The sequence below is a fragment of the Pituophis catenifer genome, unplaced genomic scaffold (genome assembly GCF_029215685.1).
Source record: "Pituophis catenifer annectens isolate HBS135680 unplaced genomic scaffold, rPitCat1.0.hap2 SCAF_4, whole genome shotgun sequence".
Classification (NCBI taxonomy): Eukaryota; Metazoa; Chordata; class Lepidosauria; order Squamata; family Colubridae; genus Pituophis; species Pituophis catenifer.
In genome coordinates this window covers 14,743,142-14,764,172 of record NW_027256884.1, presented here as the reverse complement: position 1 = coordinate 14,764,172, position 21,031 = coordinate 14,743,142, and the positions used below count along the sequence as shown (strand labels likewise).

General features: G+C 44.9%; 1 protein-coding gene across 1 annotated transcript in view; it reads left to right on the top strand.

Annotated features, from left to right (window-relative positions):
- The window catches only part of MYCBP2 (MYC binding protein 2), a 141,969-nt gene that overhangs the window by 103,761 nt on the left and 17,177 nt on the right, over positions 1-21,031 (top strand). Inside the window, 14 exon segments of the mRNA XM_070944184.1 lie at positions 1,448-3,097; positions 4,382-4,551; positions 5,442-5,686; positions 6,482-6,649; positions 8,129-8,286; positions 10,635-10,834; positions 11,078-11,227; positions 12,437-12,597; positions 14,624-14,780; positions 15,113-15,337; positions 16,058-16,123; positions 16,756-16,995; positions 18,700-18,798; positions 20,721-20,801. Of these exon segments, the coding sequence (XP_070800285.1) occupies positions 1,448-3,097; positions 4,382-4,551; positions 5,442-5,686; positions 6,482-6,649; positions 8,129-8,286; positions 10,635-10,834; positions 11,078-11,227; positions 12,437-12,597; positions 14,624-14,780; positions 15,113-15,337; positions 16,058-16,123; positions 16,756-16,995; positions 18,700-18,798; positions 20,721-20,801 (3,770 nt within the window).

The window sequence follows — 21,031 nt, the reverse complement described above, 5'->3', positions numbered from 1 at the left end:
GCCTTTATTTTAAAAAGCAACTGGACTTTTTGATTTATCTTTTAAGATGTTTTACTTCTCATCAGTGGTGAAATGTAAAATTTGTTACTACCGATTCTGTGGCATGGCTTGGGAGTGGTGGAGGTAATATGACTGAGTGGGTGTGGCCAACTTTTTTTTTTTAAACTTTTAAAACCATTTTTTCTGCAACCTCTTCCGGCTGAAGAGGTTGTAAAAAAAATGCTTTTAAAGCCTTTGATGATCCCAGCTGAGCCATGCGATCATCAGAGGCTTTTTTTTTTTTTTTTTACTTTTAAAAGCATTTTTTTGGCCAAAGAGGTTGTAGAAAAAATGCTCTTTTAAAAAAAAAAAAAAAAGCATCTGATGATTGCGCGGCTCAGCTGGGCATGGGGGGGGGCAGGGATTTTTGCTACCGGTTCTCCAAACCACTCGCCTCCATCGCTACCGGATCAGGCGATCCGGTCCGAACCGGGAGCATTTCACCCCTGCTTCTCATCCAAGAAGCTAGAACTGAAGAAGCTTCTTGGATGAGAAGCAAAATGTCTTAAAGAAAAATCAGAAAGTCCACTTGCTTTTAAAATAAAAGCCCCTTAGAGACAACCACGACTTGGATGAATGAGACGTTCCATAGACTTTTAGCTTTTTCCTGAACATTGTGGAATGTTTTTTATCTGATGCCTAAAAAAGTGATCCTGCATTGGATTTCAAAGTAAGCTGAAAGATCCGTGGAGCTTCCAGTTGAGCTATTTTCTTACCTCCCTCCCCCCCCCCCTTTTTTTTTTCCTCAATAGTTCTGCAAGTCTCGTCAATTCTTTGGGTCAGATTCTCTGAAACAGCAAGTCAAGGGGACCCAAGAGAATCCATGTCAGGATCTAAAGCCTAGTTCCAGACAGACATCCTTCCTCTCCTCTCAATATGCACAGTGGTGTCCCTGCTATAAGAAACCACCCCCAATTCTTAACCATAACTGGGTTCATCCTGGCTTTTAGAGAAGGACACTTCCCTTTCCTGCCCTGGAGTGGGTAGCCGGTGTTGTAAGATGTGAGCAAGCTGGTCATCAGAGGTTTCCTAGATCCAGATGGGTCTCTTGCAAATACCATAGAAAGGGACTTCCGATCCCCTCTTGATCTCCCAATCCTACTGCTATGATCTCTTCTGCCACCATGTAATTCTAGAACAGTTACTGGTACTAAGAAGCAGTTTTTGAGGGACAGAAGCTCAAAATTTGCACAACTGAGTTTCACTCTGGGCTCTGACCATAAAACTATGTTTTAGTCAACACTTTTCTCTCTTCCCTATAGTACTGGAAACTTCTCTGTAGCGGTTGTGTTGGTTTTCTGGTGGCAGTGAGAACACTGAGAAATGAATTTCTATGACGGGTCAATGTGGTAAGGGTTGTCTCACTAATCTTTCCTTTTTAACCCAATTATAACATTTTATTGTACAGGTGACAGGCTGAATTTCACTGCAGCTGCTAGATCAGTTTCTCCGGCAGGGAAGGCGGACGTGGCCTTAAAATACCGGGGGGAAAGCAGGACCCCTAAATCGGATGGGCGTTGGAGCCACACCGTGGCCGACCAGAAGAAGCCTAGGAACACAGAGAGCCTATCGGCCAGTGAGTCTCTGATGCTGAAATCGGATACTGCCAAGCTGAGGTCCGATTCCCACAGCAGATCATTGTCCCCAAATCACAACACGCTTCAGACCTTAAGATCTGAGGGGAGGACGGCGCCTTCCCTTCGGGCAGAGTCCCCGGGCCCGGGAACTCGGGCCCCTTCTCCAAAGACAGCCCCATCGGGGAAATCCTGCACATCTGGTGCTGGTTCTCGGCGGTCGTCCTCTCCTCATGAGAAGCCCCTTCCTCAGAAACCCTCAACCCCAGTGAAGACGAAGCTTGACCCTCCTCGGGAGAGGTCTAAATCGGATTCTTACACACTGGACCCGGATACTCTTCGTAAAAAGAAGGTGCCTCTCACCGAACCCATACGGGGAAGATCCACTTCGCCGAAGCCCAAAATTGCGCCCAAGGAAGGGAGATCAGGGAGCGACACAGAAAACAGAGCCCCTTCCCCTCACGTGGTGCAAGAAAACCTTCACAGCGAAGTCGTTGAGGTCTGCACATCCAGCACGCTGAAAACGAGCAGCGTGACGAACACCTTATGCGAGGACAGCAATTCTGACTGTAGCAGCCTGGAGGAAGGCTTGAACAAAGTTCACTTCAGCATAGGGAAGGCCCCTCTGAGAGAGGAGCAGGACACGAGGGCATCTCCCAAAGCGGGCCGGAAGTGCGCCAACCGGCACGCCAGGCCCAAAAAGGAGAGGTCAGTCTGCCTATTTAAAGGGGAAGGAGCCCGGTCGGTAGAGCCAGCCAAACCAGCTATGTCTCCTTCAGTCGCCGAATGTGCCAGGACCGTCTTTGCATCCTTCCTGTGGCACGAAGGCATCGTCCACGACGCGATGGCCTGCTCCTCGTTTCTGAAGTTCAACCCCGAGCTTTCCAAAGAGCACGCGCCCATCCGGAGCAATCTCAGCCAAGCGCCAGCCGAAGAGAAAGAAACCAAGCTGAAGAACCGTCACTCACTGGAAATATCCTCCGCCCTCAACATGTTCAACATATCTCCTCACGGGCCTGACATCTCCAAAATGGGGAGCATCAATAAGAACAAGGTCTTGTCGATGCTGAAAGAGCCGCCTCTTCACGAACGCTGCGAGGATGGGAAGTCGGAAGCGGCCCCCTTTGATAGCTCCGGCCACCCGCCGCTGAAGACCAAGTCGCCTCTGCCGTTAACGCTGCAGCACCTGGTCGCTTTTTGGGAAGACATTTCTCTGGCAACCATCAAGGCGGCTTCCCAGAACATGATCTTCCCAAGCCCTGGATCCTGTGCGGTGTTGAAGAAAAAAGAAAGCGAGAAAGAGAACAAGAAATCCAAAAAGGAGAAGAAGAAGAAAGAGAAGGCGGAGGCCAGACCCAGGGGAAATCTCTTTGGGGAAATGGCTCAGCTTGCTGGGGAGCGTCCGGAGAAAGACACCATATGTGAATTGTGTGGGGAGTCCCACCCGTATCCAGTGACTTATCACATGAGACAAGCACATCCAGGTAAGAGGGCCTCCAGGCAAAAATGAGGGAGGCAGTCGGATTTTTCTCACATTTTCTCACGCCTGCTATGGTCATGTATAAGGTAGTCCTCAACTTGCAACCACAATTGAGCTCAACGAGACAGTTGTTGAGTGAGTTTTGCCCACATTTTAGGTCCTTTCTTGCCCCAATTCACTTGATCAAGTGAATCGATGCAGTTGTTAAGTTAGTAACGTGGCTGATAAGTAAATCTGACTTCCCCCGTTGACTTTGCTTACCAGAAGTTCGTAAAAAGGGGATCGCATGACTCTGGGATGCTCCAACCGTCATAAATATGAGTCAGCGGCCAAGCCTCTGAATTTCTGACCACGTGACCATTGGAGATGCTGCAATGGTCGTAAATGTGAAAAACGGTCATAGGTCACATTTTTCAGTGCCCTTGTAACTTCAAATGGTCACTAAATGGACCGTTGTAAGTCGAGGACTACCTGTATAGAGTAGGGAAGGGGGTGCCCACGGTTGTGTTGTCAGTTCACCATAAAGCCTTGCCTTTCCTTGCCTTGAGCCATCCCTGGCCTTTTCCTCTTGCATTAGACCCAGGCTGAAGAGACAGCAGACATCAACCCAAAGGGATTTTGTGTTTTTTTTTTCTTCTTTTTTTTAATTTGATTTATATGCCGCCCTTCTCCGGAGACTCAGGGCAGCTTACAATGCGTTAAGCAATAGACTTCATACTTTTGTATATTTATACAAAGTCAGTTTATTGCCCCCACAAACTGGGTCCTCAATTTACCTACCTTAGAAATGATGGAAGGCTGAGTCAGCCTTGAGCCTGGTGAGGTTCGAATTTACAGTAATTGCAGACAGCTGGTGTTAATCACAATGCTATCAGTCTGCTGAGCCACCAGTTTTGATTGTACCCTTGCTTTGCTTCGTCATTCAACAAATCTATCATTGTTGCCAAGACAGAAGTTGGCCGATTTGTGTCGATTGAATCCCTTAAATATCTCATCTTGGATCATAAATGAAAATATTCGCTAGATAGGACAATTGATTAATGGTTTCACTTTCTTCTGGATCCAGAATGCACCCAATTATAGTACTGGAAGTTTTAATGGGGTTGAAACATCCCTTTGTTAAGAAAGGGACATCCGTTTCAGGGATAGTTCTTGGAGAATGGTTCAATCCAGCTTTCTTGCACCGAGGTGACTGAGCACCAGAGAGTGTCATCTTGTGAATGCTTGATTGAGGAACGGCTTTGTTAAGATCTTTCTCTACGTCTAAGGTGACCTTCTGTGCTTTCAGGTTGTGGCCGGTACGCAGACGGACAAGGCTACAACAGCATCGGACACTTTTGCGGAGGATGGGCCGGGAACTGTGGCGATGGTGGCGTAGGAGGAAGCACGTGGTACCTTGTCTGTGATCGGTGCCGAGAAAAATACCTCCGTGAAAAGCAGGCAGCAGCGAGAGAAAAGGTAGATAGATCTCCTCTGTTTCTTCCAAGCCAGTTGGGTCCTGCTGGGAGATCTTCTAAGGATTGTGTCCCAAATCCAGAATCCCCCCCCCCCCAATCCCTGGAGGCCCAGGTCGTTAGAAAGAGGACCTTTGGCCAAGAACCACTTTCACAGGGTCACAAGACAAGCAGATCCCTTGTCTTCCTTTCCCAGAGAGTGAAGATCTCAGCACACAAGACATGTAGACTATTACTTTTGAGCACTGAAGGTGTTCTAACCTAGGCTTCCCCAGCCGCACGAAGCCAAGTCCTCGTCCCGATAAACCCTTTTTATTTAATTTACAGTGAATTCCTCTCCAGCAAAGTCTTTCCTCTCCCACAATCTTTCAAGATAGTTCACAATTACCGACCTTTATCAGGCTTGGAGAGTGGCCAGGCCGAGATCTTTCAGACGCCGCAATACTTGGCAAGAATGCAGGAATGAACTAATTGAATGAACTCCTGCGAACACCCCTCCCCTTTCGCTCCTCTTTTATTCCCTATGGGAGGGGACCTTCATCGTCCACCTGTGGCCTTACTCCCAAGTCAACCCTTGTTCCTTAGCTGTTTCCTTCATCTGGCAACTCTGCGCATGTGCACCCTGGGAACAGGCTCCAGCTGTTTGTCTGCCTTACTGATGTCTGACTCCGAAGGCAGCTGATACCTGTCATATGGGCCCCGGCCCCATCTCTGCCTCCAACGCAGAGCCCTCATCAGAGCCTTCCCCAGACTCCAGGAATGGCCCATGTTTCTCGCCAACCTCCTCACTGTCTGAATCTGCTGTCAGCTCCGCTGGCCACTGGCGGGCCACAACAGTAGGCCTGCTTTGGGCTCTGATCTCAGATCAGCCAGTCTCAACTTATTTCTTTATAGGTCAAACAGTCGAGGAGGAAGCCGACCCAGGTGAAGACCCCCCGTGCCTTGCCCACCATGGAAGCCCACCAAGTGATCAAAGGGAATGCCCTGTTCTTGCTGGCCTTGAGCAGCGCCGCTGAACCCTCGATTTTGTGCTACCACCCATCCAAGCCGTTCCAGTCCCAGCTTCCCAGCGTCAAGGAAGGCATTTCTGAGGATTTTCCTGTGAAAATGCCTTGCCTCTATCTTCAGACATTAGCCAGGTAAGAGCAATGGAGCCTGTTTTTTATGTCCATGTTTATGAGAATCACTAAATCACTAAATTGGAAAGACATTCCCCCTTGAGCTGATCTCGACTCCGGGTGCTACATGTACACAGCCATGCGGTTTTATGGACATCTATGATGACCTTCCCATATTCTCGTCAACACCTCTGTCTCACTGGAAGGTTTTGTATTCCCAGTGTTCTGACCCAGCTCCCCAAACACAACAAACCCTCTGTAGTTGAAGCAATGATTCCTTTATTAGGAGCGCCAGCAGCCCCACAAAAAGTTTCTCTTTCACTGCCGGCTAACAAGGCTGTCTGGCAGGGAGATGAATAGTTGTCTGCCACATCTATTCATCTCCGCTCCTTGCCTTTTATCCCCAGAGTTAGGGTGGGGCTTTGCTAGCAGTGGTTGCTCTTCCTTCCCAAGGATCGGCCCATGGATTTCCACTGCTCTCCTTTCCTCTGCCTTCTGCACATCTGTGCGTCAGGCACTGGACCCAGCTGTTCCTCCTCTTCCTCATCAGTCACTTCTAGACCTGGGGGCTGTTGACTCTCCATCTGAGGGCTGACGGATGGCCCAGGTTCTGCCTCTGTCTCTCTCTCTCTGCCAGCTCCATGCCCTCTTGCCCCTCAGAGCTCTCAGGTTGCCTTGATGCTGACCCTGACTCCCATGTCTCCTCCTCATCTGATTTGGCTGCTGGAGGGGCCAGCAGCCAACAGGCCACAACACATAATGGCTATAAACACTTTGATTTTACCGATGTGCATTGTTATTATTTTTTGGGGTCAGGCATCATCACGAAAACTTTGTGGGCTATCAAGACGACAACCTCTTTCAAGATGAGATGAGGTATTTGCGTTCAACTTCAGTGCCTGCACCTTATATATCTGTTACTCCGGATGCCAGTCCTAATGTATTTGAGGAGCCAGAAAGCAACATGAAATCCATGCCACCAAGGTAATCCATTCTGATATTAATGTATGCTGATCTACTTACTAAGAGCTGTGGTGGCGTGGTGGTTAGAATTCAGTATTGCAGGCTAACTCTGCCAACTGCCAGCAGTTCGATGCTGACCAGCTGAAGGCTGACTCGGCTTTCCGAGGTTGGTAAAATAAGGACGCAGATTATTGGGGGCAGTATGCTGACTCTGTAAACCGCTTAGAGAGGGCTGTAAAGCATTGTGAAGTGATATATAAGTCTAAGTGCTATTGCTATTGCTAAATGCTGCCATATTAATTTGAAAGGAAGGCAAACCTGAGCTGAACAGGATTCAGGCTTAAGTTTGTGCACTAATTGTCATCGTGCCAATTTTCAACCAGAATATTTTATTAAAAGAGTAATAATTCAGTGCCTGATCGTGGAAAAGGACTCATGTAATCCTAAATAAAGCCTTTGGTTGTGTCCATCTGGATGACTTTTAAATTTTGCTCTAAAACACTCAAATGCACACTAGGTGAGCAAAACCCAACGCAGCACTTTTCTAAAGGAAGAGACTGGACATTGATTGTGGGAATATGGATGCCTAATTATCCACTGGAATATGAATATGAATGAATATGAATCTGTTGTGGCCCGCCAGCGGCCAGCAGAGCTGGCAGCAGATTCAGACAGTGAGGAGGTTGGGGAGGAATGTGGGCCAGTTCTGGAGTCTGGGGAAGGCTCAACGATGGCTCTGAGTCGGAGGCAGAGAGGGGGCAAGGCCATCTGGTAGTTCTTTGCTGCCTCCGGAGTCTCCAGAGTCTGACATCAGTGAGGCAGAAGAACAGCGTGAGCCTGTTCCCAGTGTGCGCATGCGCAGAGCTGCCAGGAGACAGGAACAATTAAGGAAACAGGGTCGACTTGGGAGTAAAGCTTGGAGATGATTGGCCCCTCCCATAAGACATAAAAGAGAAGCGAACGGGACGTGAGCTTTTGCAGGAAGCAATTAGTTCATCAGGCCGATTCAAGATTTAAAAATTCTGTTTGTGACTCTGTGCCAAGTTTGGCCTTGCCTTGGGTCTGGAAATTAGCTCTCTGGCAACGTTCCAGGTGAGATAGGTGGGTGTTGATAACCTTCCTCTGAAAGACTGTTTATCAAGCCTTGCGGACTGTAAATGAAAGTAATTTACAGCCGTATGAATTAAAGAGATTTGCCGGGACTAAGTTTGTGTTGTTTAATTTTTAAGGAAGCCTAAATCAGAACAGAATTCATTGGAATATGAATTTTCCATCTATAGCGGATGGAAAATTATCTGCCTAATTACCTAATGGTGAATGTTTATTCTTCCTTCTAAGTATCTGATTGTAGTTTGTCATTATAATTACATATTCTCTGACAACAGAGAACACTCCTAAGGAACATCTGAAAGCAGCTCTTAGTGTATACTGTACATGTTTGTGTGTATATGGAGTGCCAAAGTGGCTTGAAAATCAAAATCGCTTCTGCTCTTCTTCCAGTTTAGAGACTAGTCCTATTACAGATACAGACCTTGCAAAGCGTACCGTTTTCCAAAGATCCTATTCCGTCGTTGCATCAGAATACGACAAGCCTCACTCCATTCTGCCTGCCCGGGTCAAGGCCATCCCCAGAAGGAGAGTTAACAGCGGAGATGCAGGTGAGGAAGTGAACGTCTTTCCCTCGGGGAATTGGTGTGGAACACTTGAGCTGTGTTCATCTCCATCTCTGTCTTGGAACGGGCCCACACTGCTGTGCTTCCATACCCAGAACAGTTCATACCCACAAAGCAGGGGTGAAATGCTTCCGGTTCGGACCAGATCGCCTGATCCAGTAGTGATGGATCTTTCAAGACCATCTTCTGCCACCAGTAGCCTCCCACCAGCCAGTCCGCTCCCACAGAGAGGGTCTCCTCAGGGTGCCATCGGCCAAATTATGTCGGCTGGCGACACCCAGGGGAAGGGCCTTCTCTGTGGGAGCCCCTGCCCTTTGGAATGAACTGCCCCCAGAAATGCTTAAGATCTCCGATCTCCGTGTATTTCACTGTGCCCTCGAAACCTTGTTGTTCCACCAGGCCGGGCTATCAATGTAAAGATTTTAATTGGTTTTAAAAATGGGATTTTAAATTTGGGAGTTTTAAAATTGGGCCAATTATTTAATAATTTTAATAATTTTTAAATTTTGTCTGTCCTTGTGCTTTTAATCAGGCTGTACACTGCCCTGAGTCCTTCGGGAGAAGGGCAGTATAGAAACAAAATTAATAAATAAATAAAATAAAAATGGGGGCAGGTGGTTCGGAGAACCAGTAGCAAAAATCCCTGCCCCCCCCACCCATGTCCAGCTGAGCTGCGCGATCATCAGAGGCTTTTTTTCAACCTCGGCTGAAGAGGTTGTAGAAAAAATGCTTTTAAAAGGTTAAAAAAAGCCTCTGACGATCCCAGCTGAGCAGCGGGATTGTCAGAGGCTTTTTTTTTACTTTTAAAAGCAATACTTTTAAAAGTAAAAAAAAAAGATTGCGTGCCACAGCTGATCACCCCCCACCCCCCCGCGCACTGTTCTACTTACCGCATGCCTCCTTTTGGCGTGCACTGTGCGTTTGCACCTTGCATTTGGTGCGTGGTGCGCACTGCGTATGCGCAGCCAGCGAACCGGTAGTAAACCGGTTCAGATTTCACCACTGCCACAAAGTTCCAGATGTGCCCTTAGGGATAGCCTCCCACACACACAGCCCTGTAGAGGATGAACTGATTCCTTCTCCTCCTCTCCATCTTTTGCACTCCTCACTTCTTCCCTTACCTGCGAGCAGGCAGCAGTGCCAGGGAGGGCTTTCATTAGTCCCTAGGAAGAAGGCGAGAATATCCCAAGTGACCCCAAGAAAGTAGAACGCTGCTTTTCATGGCAGAGGCCATCGGTTGCTGCTACACAGCCTCTGTGCTACAGATGTTGTGGGTGCTCTGCTTTCCACCTTGGAGGCATTCGCACAACTGTGGGAGCCGATAGGCAGGCTGCAGTCAGATCAGGGGCAGCCTTTCCCCCAAAACCCCTTCAGAGAAGAGCCAGAAACCCTGAGAATCTGCAAAGAATCTTCCTCTCAGAGTCCGGATCCAGTGCCTTATATGAGTACTCATTAAGGCCAGTTTCCCCAAAGCAATTTATATATGGCTGGTACCTTGCAAATCATTCAGTGTTTGGCATGATTCACATGCAGCGTAATACCCAACGTGAGAAACGGGTCAGTGTTAATAGCATCTGAGTTCTTAAGCACTGAAAACCAAGACATTGGTTTGATTATAGAGGCAGCCATTGGCATTCCCAAGAGGCAGAGAACCAGGGGTGGGCCTCAGATCCTTTAGCAACGGGTTCACTGCCCTATTGTCAGGTCTGTGTGGCCATGTTGTGCGTAGCCTAATTGGCCTCCTGGACCACAGTGGGGTGGGTGTGTTTTTGCCCTCCCCAGGCTCTGGAGGCTTTCCTTGAGCCTCCGGGAAGGTGAAAACGGCCTCCCCCAGACTCTGGAGGCCCTCTGAAGGCCAGAAATGGGCCCGTTTCTGGACTTCCGTTACTTCCGGTAGGCCCGTTTTTCACCCTCCCCAGGCTCTGGAGGCTTTCCTCGAGCCTCCGGGAGGGCAAAAATAGATTCCCCCCAGGCTCCGGAGGCCGGAAACAAGTCTGTTTCTGGACTTCCAGATAGGCCTGTTTTTTGCCCTCCCAGACCCTCTGCGCGGCCCCTGCACTTACCTAGAATGATGAACAGGCTGCATGGAGACTCCTGAGAGGGGTGGGGTGGGCGTGGCCAGCCAAGGGTGGCATTTGGGGGTTCTCCGAACCCCAGTGATCCTTGGCTGGAGGATCGCCCGAACCCTGCCAAACCCCCAGGAGCCCACCCTTGCAGAGAACAGTGTGGCAGATAACATGTGCAATGTTTCTAGCTTGATATTAGTTTGATGCTGACCATCCCGCCTGAAAGCTATTCCTCTAATGTTTCCGTCTGTTTCTGCCTTCAAATAGAAGTGGGCTCCTCTCTCCTGAGACATCCATCTCCTGAACTCTCTCGGTTAATCTCCGCCCACAGCTCTCTTTCCAGAGGAGAGAGAAACTTCCAGTGGCCCGTTCTGGCATTTGTAATTCAGCATCATGATTTGGAAGGACTCGAAATAGCCATGAAACAAGCTTTAAGGAAATCAGCTTGCCGGGTGTTTGCTATGGAGGTAAATTAATACGAATCGCCTTGCTGGTAAATGATGCACCAGCAGGACTTCTGCTTATAAAAAGCATGAGCTGTTTTACTGCTCGTGGTTCAGCCCAAAAGCATTGGGGAAATTTGTTCCCTTTTTAGCTTGTTGATTCTCTCTTTGAGGGTCCACATATTTGGTAGGCGCTTGTCTTGCTCTAATGAATTGAACAGGGTTTATTTTCCAGAAGCCTGGCATTGTCTCTTCTTGTTTTCCTAGGCTTTTAACTGGCTTCTCTGCAACGTCATACAAACCACGTCCCTCCATGACATTCTTTGGCATTTTGTGGCCTCTCTTACTCCAGCCCCGGTAGAGGTTGAGGAAGAAGAAGATGAGGAAAACAAAGCCAACAAAGAAACCATTGAACAAGTAAATCAAAGGGATTGCATCAGTGGCGAAATCCAAATTATTTTACTACCGGTTCTGTGGGTATGGCGTGGTGGGTGTGGTGTGGCTTGGAGGGCATGGCAGGGGAAGGATACTGCAAAATCTCCATTCCCACCACACTCCAGGGGAAGGATACTGCAAAATCCCCATTCCCTTCCCACTTCTGAGGGAAGGATATTGCAAAATCCCCATTCCCACCCCACTCCTGGGGGAAGGATATTGCAAAATCCCCATTCCCACCCCACCCTGGGGCCAGCCAGAGGTGGTATTTGCCGGTTCTCCGAACTGCTCAAAAATTCCACGACCGGTTCTCCAGAACCTGTCAGAACCTGCTGGATTTCACCCCTGGATTGCATGGAATAGTTGTATCAAGGTAGGGGCGAAAAAATATCCTGTTTAGTTTTTTTTTTTCTTTACACAATCTATGGATCACACATGGTTCCTTTGTGGTGACTATTTCAAAGGCTAATTTGTAACCCAAAGAGAGAGAGTGCTGTGTGGGTGCATAGACACAGCAGCTTTGCCAAGGTGCAAATATGCCAGTCAACGTTCCTTACTCTCTTTGTGAGAAATTAGATTTTTCTCTTAAGTCAGGGCTTCTGTCGCTTCTTTGACAGATGGTGGCCTTTTTCAGGCCAGAGAGGATTCCAGAGAGAACCTTTTTGAGTTTATTTCAGAAATAGAGGTCCCATTTACAATGGCTTAAATGAGTCATTGCATAAAATAGCTAGGAAAATGGACTGGCACATTGCCACATTTTTAAAAAAAGAGGTGGTAGGTTTAGCAAGATGGCTGTATTGAAACAGTAACGAAGGCATGTCTTGAGAGAAATCGTGAAATGCAATGTTTTTCCCTCAGGTTTTTTAAAAAAGGATGGATCTTTTTGAGAATGGTGACTCAGAATCATCATTATAGATTCTTAGCTTTTCTTCAGCCTGTTTCCGTTACGCTAGAAAACCTTTAAAGCAGGTCCTTAATTTAAACAATTAAGGTTTGAATTGTTTTTGCTCCGTGTGCTGCTTTTGTAGGTTATTTAAGGTTTGGATTTGTCTTATTTAGCTTGCTATTCTTTGATACGGATCTTACTGCTTTATGACAGCTGTGTGTGTGTGAGAGAAGACTTCTTGGGAAAACCGCACTGTGGAACAGCGTGAAGTAACTAACTCAATGCTACTTGTGTTTGATGCGTAGGAAAAGGACACGCGGGTTTGCGAGCATCCGTTGTCGGATATTGTGATCGCTGGAGAAGCCGCACATCCGCTCCCTCACACTTTTCACCGTCTGCTCCAGACCATCTCTGACCTGATGATGTTGCTGCCAAGTGGAAGTTCATTACAGCAGATGGCTCTGAGGTGAGCTGACCCAGGTGCAGGCAGGCTCCAGGGACTCTAGAAAACACTTTTAGGGCAGAGGCAAAATTTCACCAGGAAAACATGGCTGCGGTGATGATGGTAGCCGGGCTTTTGACTGTGGGTCTCCCTGGTCTTTTGTGTGCTGGCTCTCACAGCTCTCAAAGTTGGCCTTGGTGACACGGTCAGGCTGGGGGTGGGTTACTTCGGAAACCTCCTTCTGGGGCCCAGCCCTCATTTGGAGAACACATAAGTATTCTGACAGCACTGCCTGGTCGTTCCGTTTGACCCCTTTGGAATCCATTGCTGGAAGTTTACTGGTGGGAAGGGGGTCCAAGAGCTGCTTGGAAGAGCATCTCTACCCCCCTTTTCTACCTTCTACAAATTCTCCCAGGTGTGCTATCAGAATTTGTTATCCCTTTGGCTGAATTTCAGCACTGCTCTTCCAGACTTACTATTTTACTTTACTTTACTTTACTTTACTTTACTTTACTTTACTTTACTTTACTTTACTTTACTTTACCTTACCTTACCTTACCTTACCTTACCTTACCTTACCTTACCTTACCTTACCTTTTACTTTACCTTTTACTTTTACTTTTACTTTTACTTTTACTGTTTTATTTTACTTTACTTTATTTTATTTTATTTTATTTTATTTTATTTTTTATTTTATTATTATTTTACTTTATCTATTTTCCTTTGCTTTACTGTATTGGTAGTCCTCGACTTACGGCCACAATTGAGCCCAAAATTTATGTCGCTAAGTGAAACATTTGTTAAGTGAGTTTGCCCCATATTACCACCTTTTTTGCCACCAGTTGTTAAGTGAATCACTGCGTTTGTTCAATTAATCAAACTGTTGTTAGGTGAATCTGGCTCCCCCCCATTGACTTTCCTTGTCAGAAGGTCACAAAAGGTGATCGTGTGATCCCAGGACACTGCAACTGTCATAAATATGAGTCAATTGCCAAGTATCTGAACATTGACCACAGGATCACGGGGATGTTACAACATCCGTAAGTGTGATCGCTGGTCATAAGTCTCTTTTTCACAGTGCCATTGTAACTTCGAATGCTCACTAAACGAACTGTTGTAAGTCAAGAACTACCTGTATTTTAATTAATTATAATTTTATTTTATTTATTATTTTATTTATTTGGACCCCGTGTCACTTTTGGGGACAATTTGGTTAGCAGCTGAACATTTTGCTCCCAACAGGCCACCTTATTTTATTCCCACTCGTTAGAAGAGGGAAAACATTGGGAAAAAAACTGAGGATTTTGCTACTCACACGTCTACTTGCAATCTCAACAGAATATGGGCAACTCAGGGTTGAATTCTTCTTGGGTGCTTGGCAGTCTCTTAACTCACTTTTCTTCCTGCAGACATTTCAGTGTGGAGGGGTTAGTATAAGAATGGGTTCTCCTTAGATGTAAAATGTGTAGGATCATGTGAGCTTAACATGCAGCACCATAGAGTTTGCTCCTAGCAGAGGCCTCTTTGCCCTTTCCAACCCTTGGAGGCTGCCATTGATAGACAGTGTGGGTAGTTCAGGGTTGAATTCTTGGGTGCTTAGTGATCTCTGAATTCACTTCTCTTCCTGCAGATGTTTCATTATGGACAGGTTAGTATAAGAGTATGTTCTCCTTATGTGTAGAAGCACGTGAACTTAACAAGCAGCACCATAGAGTTTGCTCCTAGCAGAGGCCTCTTTGGCTTTTCCAAATGTTCTTGAGAGGCTGCCATGGTGAGCTCAGGGTTGAATTCTTGGGTGCCAGGTGGTCATTGAACTCACTTCTCTTCCTGCAGACGTTTCAGTGCCAGGTAAGCTCATCAGTGCAAGGTGGATAGGTGGGAGCTAATCTACCAATCTGGATGTTGGTATTGGCTCTTCTTTGATTGCTCTTGTATAACTGGTGCTGGTTTCTGATGATTTGGGCTCTGTTTAATTGCTATGCGATGAGGAAGGCTGGTTCTTTGGAAGCTTTGAAATGGAAAAAGTCATAATCATGGCCTTCTTGTTCAGATGCTGGAGCCTCAAATTCAAGCAATCCGACCATCAGTTTTTGCATCAGAGCAACGTCTTTCATCACATCAACAACATTCTCTCCAAATCTGATGACGGAGACAGCGAAGAGAGCTTTAGCATCAGCATCCAGTCTGGCTTCGAAGCTTTGAATCAGGCGAGTTGATTTTCCGGGTTACTGTGACAGCAGCCAATGAGAATCCATGGCTGCCAGTGAACACCTGATCAAAATTGGGTGATTTCAAATGGGTGATTTCTGGTATAAAGAACGATTGGGAAAATGTTTATTTGGCTCCAACTGGGTACACCTAGCAACACTTGAGCAGAAAAAAGTTTGCCCAAGACTGATTTAAAGGAGTAAATGAAAGAGGCGGAGGGACCAGGGCATAATCAGTAATGTTGATTATAAGATTTTACATTAAATATGTTAATTAAATTAATTTAAGCCATAGTAGTGTATTTAACTGTGAAATTTATATGTTTTGATAGGAATCATGTATAGTAGTCTGCCTGAAGGACTTAACTAACATTGTTGATATAAAAACTTCAAGCCGGCCAGCCATGATTGGTAGTTTGACAGATGGGTCAACGGAAACCTTCTGGGAATCGGGCGATGAAGACAAGAATAAAACTAAAAACATTACAATTAATTGCATGAAAGGAATTAATGCTCGCTATGTGTCTGTTCATGTTGACAATTCAAGAGACCTCGGGGTAAGCGCTAATTTCAATTAAAAGAAGAGTAACATCGACATGTCCACTTGGATGTTAGAGGATGAATTAATGATAATGCTATAGAGCTAGAAAAGCAAGGCAGATCAAGATTTTGTTATAAATCCATATATAAGCCAGGTGGCAAGAATATAATGGAGCAAAGTGAGTGTGTGATAAAAATACTTTTTAAAATCCTTTTTTATATGGGGTTTATGGGGCTGTCTTTAAGTCCATATTGATTCCTATTGATTGTCTGAACAGTTTTCTTGGCAAGATTTCAGAAGTGATTTGCCATTGCATGTCTATGGAGATTCTCAGTCATCCAGGTCATGGTTGTCCCAAAGGTGCTTTTTCAAGAGGCAACTGGACTTTCTGTTGTTGTTTTTTAAAGACGTTTTGTCTGAAGAAGCTTCTTGGATGAGAAGCGAAATGTCTTCAAAGAAAAACCAGAAAGTCCAGTTGCCTCTTGAAAAAGCCACCTTTAGGTTTGCCATTGCATGTTTCCCAGGGCTGAGAAAAATGGACTGGCCCAATTGGCTGCTTAACTAAGATGGGACTAGAACTCATAGTCTGCCGGTTTCTAACGTGGTATCTGAATTGCTACATCAGATTAAATCTATTCTCTCTGCCTCCCTTTTATTTTAAATTGTTGATATTAAAATCAATTTAGAAACTTAACATGCTTGGTTTTTATTTTTTGTTTCATATTGTCATATCTAGAACAAAGTGACTTCAATGACTTTTTTGACCGGAAAAGCAGTAGAAGATCTTTGCAGAATAAAACAGGTAGCTTACCTATGCCATTATGAGTAATAACAAAGCATCTTAATGTTTAAAATCCATGTATTTTAACATTCTGTTTAATGAACTTTTCTTAATTAAAAACTTGGACATCTTTTCATTATTCTTTATTCTGACATTGCAAGAAAGAAAAGAAACAAGATATCTCCCCTTGTATTTATTAATCTGTGTTCCATCTGTCCTTGTACTAAAAAGTTAGCTGCATAAGTAATGTACCATTTTAGTTTTAAATGTCCGGCTCTGTGTAGTTGGAGGAAAGAATAATATTGTTTTGATTTAGTGCTGATTTTCCTGTGTATTTTTCCACTGTTTACTCTCAAGCAAATGCTTCAAATGAAGTGCAATTCTCACATTTGTTAACCTAAACTCATCCTTTAGCCAGTCACCTGTGACTTAACTTCAAATCTGGGCTGCAGAAATTGGGGCGGCCACTAGGTGGTAGCAAAGAGATAGAAAAATTCTAAGTATGTGTGGCCATCTAATGGCCATACATATTTTTCCAAGTCAGATCTTGCAGCCTTAGCCTTAATTTTTATTTTTGAACCATTCTTCTGGAAAGTTTTGCAATTATGTTTCTATTGTTTACATCAACTTGCTTTTCTGTTCCTGTGTTTTAGGTTGACTTGGACTCTAGACATATTGGCTGGGTAACTAGTGAACTTCCTGGTGGAGACAATCACATCCTCAAAATTGAGTTAAAGGGGCCAGAAAATACCCTCCGAGTTCGGCAGGTGAAAGTGCTCGGTTGGAAAGATGGCGAAAGCATCAAAATAGCTGGCCAGATCTCGGCAAGTGTTGCTCAACAAAGAAGCTGTGAGGCTGAGACGCTGCGAGTTTTCAGGCTTATCACATCACAGGTGAGGCGGTGTGAAGAGCACAACACAATTCTCAAGCCTCCATAAAAAGGCACAGTTATCACTCCGTAGGTAGAAATGGCATGGGAATCCTATCTTTCTTTTTCACATTTCTTTTGCCCCTTCCTAAAGAATATATAGAATAGAATAGAATTCTTTATTGGCCAAGTGTGATTGGACACACAAGGAACTTGTCTTAGGTGTATATGCTCTCAATATACATAAGGAGAATAAAATACATTCATCAAGAATAAAAAGATACAACACTTAGTGATAGTCAAGGTTACTAATCTATCAAATCGTACTAGGAAACAAATAAAAACAATATAATTGAAAGACACAAGCAACATGGTTAGAGTAATAAGTGGGAAGAGATAGATACTAGTAAGGAAGAGAAGAAGAATAGTAATACAGTCTTAGTAAATTATTTGACAGTGTTGTGGGAATTAGTTGTTAAGCAGAGTGATGGCATTCGAGGAAAAACTGTCCTTGTGTCTAGTTCTTCTGATGTGCAGTGCTCTATAGCGTCGTTTTGAGGGTAGGAGTTGAAACAGTTTATGTTCAGGATGTGAGGGGTCTGTAGATATTTTCACAGCCCTCTTTTTGACTCGTGCAGTTTACAGATCCTTAATGGAAGGCAGGTTGATAGCAATTGATTTTTCTGCACTTCTAATTATCCATTGTAGAAAAATCCACCAGTTAAAATATCACCCCAAAAATGACAGGCTTGTGGTGGAATTTAGTTTAGAGGAGTTCTGTTTTGGCGTGCCCATGTCCATCTGAATTCCTTAGAAAAAAAAACGGATCCCTACTTCCGCTGCTTCCTGGTTTACTTAGATCTTTAAAATGGTTTCTACTTTGGATGTCTGTTCCCCAATTCATTCCTCACCATTTTCCATCTTCATCTTGGCTAGGTAATGTGTGATATCTCTTCTCAACTTTAAACAAACTGCACAAGAGTAGAATGTGTATGTTTTTATGCAAGGTCTGCACCAGGCAGCATCTAATAAAAAGAATCTGGAAATGGCACTAGCATTTAGACTAGTGATGGTTAACCTTTTTGGTGCTGAGTGCCCGAAGCACGCGTGAATTCACGCGCACCTGCCCAAACCCTCAAAATGCAATGCAAAGCCCCCTTGTGCCCCGTTTTGGGCCTGGAAAGCTGCCTGCACCAACCTGCGCCTCCCACGCATATGCACGCACATCCCCCGCATGCACCCTGCCCCCGCGCATGCACGGCAGAGACCCGAAGACCACCTGGCCGGCGGGAGGCACACACGCATGCGTGGTGGAGCTGGGCTGGGGCCACAGGTGGTGTCACCTCAGAGAGGGCTCTGTGAGCCACCTGTGGCACGCGTGCCATAGGTTCGCCGTCACGGACTTAGGTTTATATACCACTTCACAGTGCTTTACAGCCCTCTTTAAGTGGTTTACAGAGTCAGCATATTGCCCCCAAACAATCTGGGTCCTTATCGTGGTATTTATTTCAGATTAGTCATTCTCAGTACTGTCTTGTTGACAACAAACATCACCATGATGTAATTCGTTTCAAAGCTTATTTTCAGGCCAGGTTCTGTTCTTTGTGAATGCAGGCAGTAAAGAAATATTTTGAAAATTGCTGACATTGCCGCATGAAAAAAAAAAAAGAAGAAAGAAAGAAATAGCATGTCCGTCTTATTCCGGTATTTTGTTTCTCCTCTGAAACAGGTCTTTGGCAAACTCATATCTGGAGACGCTGAACCGACACCAGAACAGGAAGAAAAGGCTTTGCTTTCTTCACCCGAAGGAGAAGAAAAAGTACACAATGTATTTATTTGTGTTCTACAATTACCAAGATTTTGTTTTTATCTCCCAATGCAAGTTGGTTCAGATCTTGAATTGGAACTGCGTTCCCTTGAGCCGACAGTCGGGATCATTCAGAAACAAAGCTTTTAGCCTTTCGTCATGTTGAATGAAGGCTTAACTGCCGGCACTCCTCTTATTGATTGGAATCCCTTAAATAGCAATAGCACTTATATTTATATACAGCTTTACAGCCCTCTCTAAGCGGTTTACAAAGTCAGCATATTGCACTCAACAATCTAGGTCCTCATTTTACCCACCTCAGAAGGATGGAAAGGCTGAGTCAATCTTGAGCCTGGTGAGATTTGAACCGCCAAATTGCAGTCAGCAGAAGTAGCCTGCAGTACTGCACTTTAACTACTGCGCCACCATGGCTCATAAATAGCACCCTGCTCAGAGGGAAATTTAGCCCACTGCTTGGTTCTTGAGAGACCAAGAGGTCACAGCAGGATATTATTCATGATGAATAGTTAAGTCTCCATGGTGGGATGGCATCTTCACATGAGCCAAAGGCTTTTAATGCTTTGTGTATTCAGTGCTGCTTCAGTTATAGGAACTCCCCCTGAATCAGCTCTGCAGAAAGCTATGGATATGGGTGTACAGGTAGTCCTTGGATTACGATAGTTTGTTTAATGACCATTAGAAGTTAGAATGGCACTGGAAAAAGGAGACTTACAACAGGTTTTCGCACTTACAACCAACGCAGCATCCCCATGGTTACATGATCAAAATTCAGACCGGTTAGCAACTGACTCATATTTATGATGGTTGCAGTGTCCCGGGGTCCCTTCCGACAAGCAAAGTCAATGGAGAAACCATATTCACTGAACAGCTGTGATACTAACTTAACAACTGCAGTGATTCACTTTAACAACTGTGGCAAGAAAGGTTGTAAAATGGGGCAAAGCTCACTTAACAACTGTGTTGCTTAGCAACAGAAATTTTTGGGCCCAATTTTGGTTGTAAATTGAGGACTATCCATATTTTCGCTTAGAATAAGAAGATTAATTTTTCTATTTCCATTTGCCAAAAAACCCCTTTTTTCCCTTGAACTTCCTATCAAAATATGAACACACAAGCTGTCGTAGTCCTGTAAAAAAAGAAAAATCCCAGAGATTAAACCTTCTGTATAGTTCTAAAAGTAGTTGACATAGTGCTTTCTAGGGAATTTGGCCTACCATTGCTTAAAGGGTGTTTGCTTCCAACTTATCATCGGAAGGACCAGTGTGGGTCTCCTGCAGCAGAGACTCCCACAGGTCTCACTTGCCTATTGGTAAGGAATCCATCATACTACAGCTGGAAGACCAGTATTGTCTGCAAATCAAGTGTTTGAAAAGCTTTAGGAGATTTAAGTCTTATAGTCTCTTTGAAAATAAGTTTATCTCCTAATTTTCCTAATTTTATTGACATTGGCTAGATCGGGGTCAGCAGCCCGTGGCTCTGGAGTCGCATGTGGCTCTTTCACCCCTCTCCTGCGGCTCCCTGTCACTCAATATATGTGTCACAACGGCCAATGTGCAATTCCCGCCGGCACGCAATTTATTGAGCTTTTCAAACCCGATAGGCCAACCATGGATAAATCCAAGAAAAGAAAAGTTTCAGAAGAAAACAGAAGGTTTAATTCAACTATACAGATGCTAGTTTTGTGGCCACTCAAGAATTAGTCAGGCATGGGAAGGGTTTTGTGGCTCCCGGTGTTTTCTTTTCTGTGGGAAAGGGGTCCAAATGTCTCTTTGAGTGTTTAAGATTGCCGACCCCTGGGCTAGATGCTTTACATCACTTAATACCAAAACTTGCATTGGAAACCAAAACAAAACTGTCTTAATTTTTTTAGTCAGAACCTGAAACGTATGATCGTACTAAACAATATCGTGTTCCTTTTCAAGGCAACTTCAGATGCAGACCTGAAAGAACACATGGTTGGAATCATATTTAGCAGGAGTAAACTCACGAATTTGCAAAAGCAGGTTTGTTCAACTAGAACGTTTTGTAAGCTGGTTTTCTTCCATTACGTTCTGCATGTGATCTGCAGATGAAGGAAAAAGATTCCATATGCTAAGAAATCAAGTGACTGGGGAGAGGAGGGAGAACCCTGTCAGTTAGGAGCTTGTCAGTGCCCCCAAACCTATAAAATGATGTACTTACAACTCTACAGGCAAGGGAAGATAAAATGCTTGATTTCCAATGCAGAGATTAA